The sequence below is a fragment of the Palaemon carinicauda genome, chromosome 12 (assembly GCF_036898095.1).
Source record: "Palaemon carinicauda isolate YSFRI2023 chromosome 12, ASM3689809v2, whole genome shotgun sequence".
Taxonomy (NCBI): domain Eukaryota; kingdom Metazoa; phylum Arthropoda; class Malacostraca; order Decapoda; family Palaemonidae; genus Palaemon; species Palaemon carinicauda.
The window spans coordinates 116,540,383-116,552,187 of record NC_090736.1 but is presented as its reverse complement, the minus strand read 5'-3'; the positions used below and the strand labels follow the sequence as shown (position 1 = coordinate 116,552,187).

At 33.7% G+C, this 11,805-nt stretch overlaps 2 protein-coding genes across 2 annotated transcripts in view; both read left to right on the top strand.

Annotated features, from left to right (window-relative positions):
- Positions 1-2,370: 2,370 nt before the first annotated feature.
- On the top strand, positions 2,371-3,261 carry LOC137651018 (uncharacterized). Its single transcript, XM_068384156.1, has one exon. The coding sequence runs from the start codon at positions 2,371-2,373 to the stop codon at positions 3,259-3,261; it is 891 nt and encodes a 296-aa protein (XP_068240257.1).
- Positions 3,262-3,383: 122 nt separating this feature from the next.
- The window catches only part of LOC137651017 (uncharacterized), a 24,873-nt gene continuing 16,451 nt past the window's right edge, over positions 3,384-11,805 (top strand). Inside the window, exons 1-3 of the mRNA XM_068384155.1 lie at positions 3,384-3,873; positions 4,037-6,004; positions 7,302-7,597. Of these exons, the coding sequence (XP_068240256.1) occupies positions 3,384-3,873; positions 4,037-6,004; positions 7,302-7,597 (2,754 nt within the window). The remainder of the gene's footprint in view (positions 3,874-4,036; positions 6,005-7,301; positions 7,598-11,805) is intronic.

Below are 11,805 nucleotides of genomic sequence, written 5' to 3'. Positions count from 1 at the left end.
GGAATTGGAAAAGTCTCTCTCTCTCTCTCTCTCTCTCTCTCTCTCTCTCTCTCTCTCCGGTTCATACTCGAGTCTCCCCTTGATAAAGGAAATAACTTCAGGTTTCAGTTCATTAGTCTTACTCTAATTTCTGAAGCAAGGACGAGACTATTTTTTGGGATGATTTGCAAAATAAATATTTTTTTTTTTTTTTTTTTTTTGAAAATATCTTATATACTTCTTATTTTACTTTGCCACTACACATTTTTCTTTTTCAGTTCCGAAATTCTCTCGTCTTTTCTGTTACGTTTTGGTCTATAATTTATTAAAAACAGAGATAACCTTGAAAAAAAAATTCAAACAATCTGACAATGTTCATTACTTTTTCTAACAACAAACAGTTAATTTCAACATTCCAGTTATTCTTTAAGGAAAGGAAACTTCATGAAATAGTTCGATTTTTTATTTGCAGGAAAAAAGCCAAGATAACCTGAAATAGATCCGAAAATGTTTAAACATTCAAATTTATTATACTAAAAGAAAATTCCCAAGGAAGATTGAAAAAAAAAAATAACTCGTATTCTTAGTTCGTAGAAAGATTGGGCCCCTCCCTCCACCGCCTAATTTCACTTTTCGAGAGAATAATATCAAAGTAAGGCCATTTTCATGAAGAATTCCTGAGGAAAATCTCACATTCATGGAGATGGAAGAGGAAGTCCATTTGCTGCTCTCTTAAGATGTTTGTTCGCTCATTCTTCTACTCGGCAATTCTTTTTCCATCATGAACTCTAAGGACTATTCTGCATATCCTTTGCATATATTCTGTTTTCTTTTCTTTAATTATTTTTTTGTTGGTACTTTTCTTCTAAATTTAAAAGATTAAGTAAGATAGAAAAAAATCATACCTGATAAGTTAGACTTAGAATTTAATGATTCAAATATGACCTTTTTTTTTTTTTTTTTTTTTTTTTTACCTAGACCTACAACACAGGTTTGCTATTTCAACTATCTACTGACTTGATATTATTACGAAGGTAATTTTTGAAATATTGAAATGTATTGAATCAACGAAAATTAGACAGTATAATCTATATAAAATAATGAAATTTGTTATTTACGATCCTTGAACACACCCCGAAAATCGTATTGGCTTCATTGTAATATCAATGCAATTTTGAAACATATGTGATATTTTATTCAATTACATTTGGTTAGTTTGTAACGGAAGACTATCATCATATTATTGAGGAGAAACTCAGTATGAACAGGTGACAAATATAAGAAAGGTCTGCAGGTTTTCTTAGGGTATGGAAAACATTACTCTAAATTTCAAAGTTAAAAGAACGGCAAGTGTCTAGTACGTGAAAAAAAATTGAATGAGTCGATAATTATAACCCTATTATAAATATGCTTGTTCTCAATCATATATTTATTCAATTATTCATCTACTCTCTCGAAAGAATAAGCATATTTAATTTCATAAAACGTTTAAAATATATTATTCGTAATAATCCATGAGTAGGAGTAAATATATTTTCCAGAGATATGATTTAGTTCATATTTTTGAAAACGTAAAATATTTCTGGCGTAAATCTTAAATGATCTTAGTTGTTATATTTGAAAGAAAAACCACACCTAAACTTGACAATTCTACATTACTCTCATAGAAATTAAGACTGTCAACCCTACTTGATTACTTAGGTCGTTTATCACTATTTATTCTATTTTTAATAACCTTTTATAGTTTTTCTCTGTTCTTTGTATTTTTTTTCTTCTGGACTGTTTTCCTATTAGGGCTTTGGTGCTTTTACTGTTTTCTTTGCCAAGTTGTCTTATAACATAGCTGATAATAATAATAATAATAATAATAATAATAATAATAATAATAATAATAATAATAATAATAATAATAATAATAATAATAATAATAATAATTATTATTTGATTTAGAAAGGTGTCTTCTGCATATTCGCTTGAAAGGAGTTTCCTTATAGTGTATCTGAAATAACACCACGATTTTCTTTTATAACTTATGTTCCAATGTCTTTTTGTTAGTTTTCTTGGTTATATATTTAATTCTGTTTTTATTACTTGAAGTGTATATTGAAGTACAAATAATTTAGTGTTTGATATTTACAAGTCATCATATTCATGTGTGTGAATTTTGTAACTACTTTTGCTTAATGTACGCCTTATTATGTTTATTTAAGAGCTTAGTTGTTTTAATAAAATCAGAGGTTTAAAGAAAAACATGGCGTTTCCTTCGGGACCGACGCTCTCCTTTTTCCATACCTTCCTGTACGATTTGGGCTTAAATAATACCCCACATTTTGGTGCCCAGACCAGGGATCACTCCCTCTAAGAAAATAAGTAAGTAGCTCGGTGAAGATAATGGAGAAGTTAAAGAAGACAAGGACGACATATCGAGGGTGGGTGACAAGAGCTTCCAAGGCGCTGAGTGACCTTCTGGAGTCTTGCACCACAACTATTAGTCAATTTGAGTATACCATCAAGGAATACGACCAGAGACGAGCTAAGTTGGATGAAGTCCAAGAAGCAATAGAAATTGATGTAGCTGAAGAAGAACTAGAACAACTTTTGTATGAAGCTCATGAGTTTAGAACAATAAGTGTGCAGCCTAGGACACAAGCTGATGACCAGATAAGGAAGTTAGCAGCAGCAGCGTGTCCTGGTTCTAAAGCTGGCAGTATAAGTGGACAGTCTTCATCTCGAGAGTCTGATATCACTAATGTCAAGTTACCCAAGCTGGAGCTACCGAAGTTTAGTGGTGAAGTGACCCAATGGCAGTCCTTCTGGGATCAATATAATTCCCACATCGATGCAACAGACCTTCCAGTGATCAGTAAGTTGACTTATTTGCTGTCTTTGCTGGAGGGAGATGCCAGGAATGTAGTGAAGGGACTAGCTCATACCAGTGCTAATTACCCGGTTGCCTGCAAACTACTGAAGGAATGCTACTACAAGCCAGAAAGGATTATTTTTGCTCATGTCCCGGCATTGTTAAATGGTGAGGTCAACATTATTGTCAGCGGACCCAAGGGTGTGGCACAGCTTTGGAAATTACGAGATGACATTCTAATACACATCCGCAGTTTAGAGGCGCTAGGCATCACAGGAAAACAATGTGAAGTGTTTCTTACACCTATCATCCTCTCTCGTTTCCCAAGTGAACTGCGGCTAGAGTGGGCCAGGGATGGTGATGGACATGAGAGTGATTTAGATTGGGTACTGACATTTTTAGACAAGGAATTTTTAAATTAGAAAGGTCTGAAGCCTTTAAGGGAAAGAGTAGTAGTGAAGTAAAGAAAATTGAAAATAAGAGTTCTAAAGACAAGGTGTATTCAGCCACAGCCCTTCATGCTTCGTCCAAGCAAGAAAACACAATGTGCAATTTCTGTGCCAAGAAACACAAATCAGAAAACTGTTATGGTGTGCTAGAATTGAGTGGAAAGGAGCGAGGTGAAAAAATAAGAAGTTTAGGCCTGTGTCTCAAGTGTTTGAAGAGTGGACACATGTCAAAAGACTGTAAAACTCGTACAAGGTGTACAAAGTGTAACGGTGCCCATTCTACAGTAATGTGTGGCCTTAGGCTGAAAATGAACCTAAAGAAGGAGGAAAGGTTAGCAAAGGAAGGTGCTGTTGGCAGTGACAAGCCTGGTGATGTGGCACTTCTAACAGGGCAAGGTGGTAACTGTGCCATTTTACAAACTGCCAAAGTTCAGGTGAGTGGTAGTGATGGTACTGTTGTCATTGCTCAGGTAATGTTTGATTATGGTGCAGACAGGTCTTATATAAGTAGCAATTTTGTGAAGAAGTGTAAACCATTATGGATCACTAGTATACCTATGCCATACTCTAGTTTTGGTGGTCATAGTAGTGGAAAAAATGAACACAGAAATGTTTATGAGTTAAAGTTTTGGGACTGACAAGAAAGTGGTACGTATTATTGCTACGGAGATTCTCAGAATATGTCAACCCTTGGTTAAGCCTATTGTACCAGATTCAATACTTAACTCTTTTTCTCATATTGTATTAGCTGATGATTACCACCATGATTCTCCCATTGAGATTGATATACTGATCGGTCTATATTTCTACTGGACACTGATTTTTCCTGTAGATGCCTTTCAAATTAACCATGTCGTAGCCATGAAGTCTTTCTTTGGTTATGTCTTGAGTGGCAGGCTGTATAAAACCAATGACTCTTGTACCTACTCTGTACCTCAATTATTGTGTATCTCCTCTGTTTCAGAATCAGATTTGTGTAAGTTTTGGAATTTGGAAACTTTAGGGGTTAAGCCTAGGGAATTTGTTGAAAGTTATAGAGAAACCAAAGTTTTCAAAGAATTTGAGAGTACTGTGAAGTTTGTGAATGGTCGCTATGAGGTAGCACTGCCATGGAAGGATGATTCTGCTAAGGAAAAGCTTTTAAATAATGCTGTCATATCCCATAAAAGGTTAGGTAGGCTAATGGTTAAGTTAGAACACGATAAGGAGCTTAAGAAAGAGTATCAAAAAGTGTTTGATAGTTATGAGTCTGATCACATGATAGAAGAGGTACCAAGGCAGGAAATTTCAGGTGTGAATTCTGTGTACTATATGCCTCATCGTCCAGTAGTTAAGTTAAGTAGTTCAAGTACTAAGATAAGACCTGTATTTGATGTCTCTGCCTCTTGTTACAATGGTGTATCATTGAATGACTGTTTGTCCTCAGGCCCATCACTCAACCTTGACTTGGTTGAGGTGCTCATTCGCTTTCGTCGTTGGCCCAATGCTGTTACAGCTGATATAAGAAAGACCTTTTTGCAAATTAGTGCACAAGAGAAAGACAGAGATGTTCATAGATTTTTATGGCCAAGAGAAGATGGTACAATAAGGCCCATGAGATTCACACGTGTACCCTTTGGTAACACAGCAAGCCAGTTTCTGTTAAATGCCACTATCAAACATCACTTGGATAAGTATTCCCCAACTAGTGTAGTGCAAGATTTGAAGGCTAACATGTCTACAGACAATAGGTTGAGTGGTGCGGATTCTGCCGTAGAAGCAGCTGATAAATTTTGTGAAGCCCGTAGCATTTTAGCTGATGGTAGTATGGACCTTACAAAACTTGTATCAAATAGTTTGCTAATTACTTCTCAGTTATGTGACAAGTTACCCTTTATAAATTCTGATGAACCCAATACTGTATTAGGCCTCAAGTGGTGTAACTCACTGGACAGTTTCTCCTTTGATGGTATAAACTCTGATTCCTTTGTAGAAGTAGTCTCTACTAAGCGAAGTATCCTTAGTGTGATAGCTAATATTTTTTACCCTTTAGAATTAATCAGTCCATATGTTATGTATGGCAAGATATTTTTTCAGGAACTCTGGAAACTGGGTTTGACTTGGGATCAATTAATGCCATCAGAGTTGAAGCTAAAGTTTCAGGGATGGCTCCTTAGTAGTCAGAATTTTAAGAATTATCAGATAGATAGATGTTATTTTTCACAAAAAGACTGGGGGAAGCTTAGTCATATAGAGCTACATGGGTTTGGTGATGCCTATGAAAAGGGCTATGGGGCTTGTGTGTACCTGCGAGTGCCTGTGGAGAACGGCTCATACAAGGTATCATTAGTGTCCTCTAAGCCAGGAGTTGCTCCCATAAAGACCATTACAATGCCGAGGTTAGAACTCTTGGGATCTCTTTTGTGTTCACGATTAGTCAACTTTGTGAAGAATACCCTTAACCTAGATAGCAGTGTTAGAGTTAGGTGTTGGAAAGATTCTACCATTGCTCTGTCAAGGATTCAAGGATATGCTAGTAAGAAGGACCTATTTGTAGCTAATCGGGTAAAGGAAATCAGAGAGTTAACACCTCCAAGTTGCTGGCAATATTGTGTAAGAAAGGGTAATCCAGCTGACCTGATAACACGAGGTCTAATAGCAGACAATCTTGTGAATAGTACTATGTGGCTCTATGGGCCTAGTATGTTAAAAGAATCCCAATACCAGGAAAGGGAAGGTAACCCAGTTAATTATAAAGATGAAATAGGCATAAAAAGTACTGCTGTCTGTCTTAATGTACAAGGCGTGCCAGACAACCCTTCGATAGATTTAGATCGATACAGTAAATTAAGCAAGGTGTTAAGAGTTACAGCTTGTCTTAAGATTTATCATAAACTGTAAAAATAATAATAACAAAGTGGCAGGCCCTCTTATTACTGAAGAGATTGATTTTGCTAAATTGAAGTTAATTTACTGCATCTAAAGAGAAATGTTTTCTGCAGAAATAAGGACACTTTTGGGTAAAAGGGCTATCCCTCAATGGTCTAAATTAAGAAATCTTGACCCCTTTCTAGATGATGAAGGGTTATTAAGAATTAGGGGACGTCTTGAGTTTTCTAACTTGAACTATGACAGTAAACATCCTGTCATAATTCCAAAGGGTCAATTTGCTAAACTGTTGATCAGATTTCAGCACAGGTTTTTAAAGTATGCAGGTGTGGATACTGTAATTTCATCCCTACGGAATAACTTTTGGATTATAGGAATGAGGAGATTAGCTAAGACAGTAATAAAGGAATGTTTAAGTTGCTATTGCCATGATTCAAAATCTTGTAGTCAGCCTATGGCTCAATTACCTAAAGAAAGAGTAAGGTCTTCTTCACCCTCTGATGTAACACGCTTAGATTATGCAGGCCCCCTCTTTTGTGCTGATTGTCCTAGTAAGAAATTGTATGTATTGTTGTTCACTTGTAGTGTTGTAAGAGCCGTACAGTTAGAGCTAACAGAATCTTTATCCTTGCTTGATTACTTATTGGCTATAAGAAGATTTGTTGCCAGGAGAAGTTTGCCTAGTGTCATATATTCAGATAATGCAAAGACTTTTGAAGCTGCTAGATATGAAGTACAAAGGCTGTATGGCCACTTGGCTCCCAAATGGAACTTTATAGCCCCTCATGCTCCCTGGTGGGGGGGCTGGTGGGAGAGACTCATTAGGCCGGTTAAGCTTGCCTTGAGAAAGGCACTAAATCTGAACTATGTAAGTAAGAGTGAATTAGAAACTATACTATTAGAAATAGAGTCCTTTATTAATTCCAGACCATTGACCTATGTGAGTGATGAACTTGATTCCATTCATTATCTCACTCCATCATATTTTATCCTAGGAAGAGCCCCACACTGTAAATCCTTAATACATTTTGAGCCATGTAAGGTGACTTCCAGGGACTTGAATGCAAGAGAAGTTTTAAGAAAAAAGAACCTAGAACATTTTTGGAAAATTTGGAGTAACATTTATATAACCAATTTACCTCAAGTTGTTAAAGGATTCAATAAGAAATGTGATTTGTCTAAGGGTGACCTTGTGTTGATAAAGGAGGATAACCTCCCTAGATTGAAGTGGCCTCTTGGGGTTATTGTAAATGTTTATAAAGGTAAAGATGGACTTGTAAGAAGTGTAAGGCTCAAAACTAAAAAGGGAGAAATGACTGGACCCATTCAAAGATTGTATAATCTAGAAGTAGATAGATCTGAAGATTTGCTTACTACTGATGCATCCTGTGAGGATTTTGATAGAGATGTATGTGATAATCCTCAAATGCCTATTCATACTGTAAGTGATGATGATGTACTTCTAAAGTCTAAGTCTGGTAGAGTAATTAACCCTCTTACTAAGTTAGATTTATAATAGTCATTGTAAGTCATGCAGTTGCGCATGTCAAGAAAAGCTTAATGTGTTTAATTTGTAAAACTACATTACTAATTTTTATTGTGTATTTTTCAGGCATGTATAATTAAAATAAGGTCTAAGTAAAGCTCTTTAATAGGTGGCTTCGTCCCCTATTGCCGGGAAGATGTTGAATTTAGTAAGGTGTCTTCTGCATATTCACTTGAAAGGAGTTTCCTTATAGTGTATCTGAAATAGCACCACCATTTTCTTTTATAACTTGTGTTCTAATGTTTTTTTGTTAGTTTTCTTGGTTATATATTTAATTCTGTTTCTCTTACTTGAAGTTTATATTGGAGTACAATTAATTTAGTATTTGATATTTACAAGTCATCATATTTATGTGTGTGAGTTTTGTAACTACTTTTGCTTAATGTACGTCTCATTATGTTTACTTAAGAGCTTAGTTGTTCTAATAAAATCAGAGGTTTAAAGAAAAACATGGCGTTTCCTTTGAGCCCGATGCTCTCCTTCTCCCATACCTTCCTGTACGATGTGGGCTTAAATAATCCCAGACAATAATAATAATAATAATAGTAATAATAATAATAATAATAATAATAATAATAATAATAATAATAATAATAATAATAATAATAATAATAATAATAATAATAATAATAATAATAATGAATTATTCATCTAACAAGTAAAAATCCCAATTAAATAACTATATTCGATCATATTCACATATCATCAAAGTGAAAAAAAAAGTTAAAATTATTTGTGACAAATCAAGGAAAATATTGATATTTTGACTTGTATCTTAAATGATTATGAAATTGTGTTCCATTAAATAGATAGTTTATTACTGTCAAATATCTTTCCATGTATAAATAGATGATTCCAGAAGAGAACACTTATAGCCCTGGAATCATTACAGAGTCTCTTAATCTCTAAATAATAATATTCCGACAACACCTATTCAGAGGTGGGGAATGATTATGAAAACAAACACCCACAAAAACACATAACATGTTTTTTTCACAGTTATTTACAAAAAAAAAAAATAATGTTTAGGGTCTTTGGTTATCTATAACTGGAAAATCAAATCAATCAAAGTTTTATTAGAAAAAGGGGAAAGTGAGTATATTATTATATTACTGATATGGAATGTTGAATAATCTTCTGCAGCACTGCTAAAATTATACTGGCATGGAGGTTTGAGGCTTCAGAACGTCGCCAAGAGTGCCTAAGGTTCTGCAAAAACTGGCACGATTAATTTGGAATTGAAGACGTCATAAAATGAGTGACATCAAAATGTGAAATCAGGATTCCTCTGCAGAAATAAAGTTGTGATATTTAAAGATATGCAGGCAGGGCTGGCTTCTTCAATTCGTCTCTTCCTCTCAGCCATAACAAGATTTATTTTTAGATAGACGTTTTTCGTCTGAAGCTAAGGTCGAAAACTGGTTCGGTAACTCTTTTGGTCTTCTCTTGTCCTTATCTCGTCATGAAGTGGTTCCTACTTGGTTCCTTCATAGTTTTTCTTATGTCCACCTCCTGTTCTATCTCTTATGCAACGTCTCTTTCTGAAGTTTATGTGACCTTGTGTGGGTAGAGCTAGAAACAATGGAAAATCCTCTTTTCGATATATGGATTTTTTTTTTCCCCTTAATTCAGCATCTTCACTGGTTTCCTCGAAAACGCATGATTCAATCATGTTAAAGAAGATTCTAGTGAAAATTTCTGTTCCAATCTGGGCCTCATGATAAGCTTTAACAAAAGCGTGGCATGTGTTGACCCAGGATAGAATATTTCATAAACATGGATATCCTCGAGGCTTGGTTTCTAAAAAATATATATTTCAGTAATTAAGGTGAGGGGATATTAGTCCGAGAAAGACAATTAATTTATCAGTGTAGGTACTCTTCATTATAGCTCGGTTTCTTTCAAGATTTTTTATTAATATGTTGGTTTGTTTTATTAATATATTTCTTCTATATTTAATACATCTACAAATGCCAAACACTCAGCAATATGTTGGCTCTAATTTAATTTAAAGTGTTCACAGTTAATATATATATATATGTATATATATATATATATATATATATTTATATATATATATATATATACATACTGTATATATATATATATATATATATTTATACATATATATATATTTCTATATATATATATATATATGTATATATATATATATATATGCTGTGTATATATATATATACATATATATATATATATATATATGCTGTGTATATATATATGTATATATATATATGCTGTGTGTGTATATATATATATATATATGTATATATATATATATATATACATATATATATATATATATATACACAGCATATATATATATATATATACACAGCATATATATATATATATATACACAGCATATATATATATATATATGTGTGTGTGTGTTTTTTTTTTAAAAAAGGCCCATAAAAGAAACACAGGAAATATAAATAAATCACACTATATTTCGGTCAATAAACATCGACCCTCTTCAGGATGTAAAGTAAAAATGAGGAATACAGTGGAGAGGTATGGTTTATATATGAAAGCAAAAGGGTGTGTTCAATTGTTCTATAGTTGTTTTAATTGCTGGATGGATTAGCCAAATTTAATTACATCCAGGTGCATCTTCTTATTGTTGAGCCACTCGGAGGAAGTCTTGACCTCTGATGCATGTCTGGTGGTCGGTCTCCGTGGATTATCTTCTTAATGATAGGGTTGAGAAGAGTTTTGTCCACTGTGTCAGCTTTCCATTGTCCCCCAGATAGGTTCATTGTGTTTGATTGATTTATGATGGCTGATTCCAGGATTTTCCTTCTGTACGGACAGGTACTCTTAAAAAGCAAAGACGACTCACTCCAGTTAATGTGGTGCCCTAAATCCCTAAGGTGAACAAAAATCCCCGAGTTTTCATAGCCATATCTAACAGATCTTTTGTGTTCGGATAATCTTTGAGATAGCGAACGGCCTGTTTGCCCAACGTAGACTTTTTCACAATCCCCACATGGTATTTTATAAACGCCGGATTGTATATCTCTTTTATTTTGATAAACATTAATAAGGGCGCTTCCTATGGTCTTTGGATATGAAAAAACAAAGGGCTTCTCAATTTTGATATTATTTGTTATATTTTTAACCCTGGATAGGTACGCTCCTCGGACACCCCTTTAAGGGTATACTCGGACGCGAACGACCCCGACGCCAAAAAAAATTCTTGAAAAATCAGTTTTTGCAGTAACCTCCTTTTTTCTTTTGCCAAAAAAAAACTACAATGAATGCTTAAAACAACTGTAAAAATAAATACTACTCATCTGCAGAAAAACTATTTATTATAAATATTTTAAAAAATTAAGTAGAAAAAAAAGACCTGACATAAAAATTCATAAAAAAAAGTTTATACATATATACACAAATCCTTTTAGGAATTGATTCTTGAATGTTTAGGACACATCTTGATGTATTTTGGATGAAGTCAGACCAATGGAGGTGAAGATCTGAAATGAGAAAAAAACGGTAACTTTTTTTGGCCAAAAAAATTTGTCCAAATTTCATGAATTTTTTTGGGTACCCAAATGAAATAGGAAGTGGCTAATTTTTTTAGGGAATAAACATATGTTATCCTAAAATAGAAATATGTAAAAAAATCTTCATTATTTTGTAAATTACATTTATATCAGGGGCCATATCTAAAGGTAATTTTTTGAGTACTCAGAAATTTCGTAAAAACATACATATATTTAATATATAATATGATATTTATGCAGGTAAAAATATACCAAAATATCACAAATTCTATAGGGAACAAGAATATATATAGATAGGGCAGCTTACGCTTCGGATATGTCCACAAAATGGCCGCCAACCACACTGACTCAGACTCCCTACTCTGCCACTTGAAATGTAGGAAGGGTATGTCAATTTCTAGGTGTTATTTACTAATCTAATTATTATTGGATATGCATAAAAATTGTATGGTGGGTTGCTGGATAATTGTCGATTATTTTACGACTATAAAATTAAAATTCTGACCCCAAAAAAATTTTTTGAAGGGAAATAAAATCGAAAAAAAAAATGTAAAACAATATAATATTTTAGCTAAA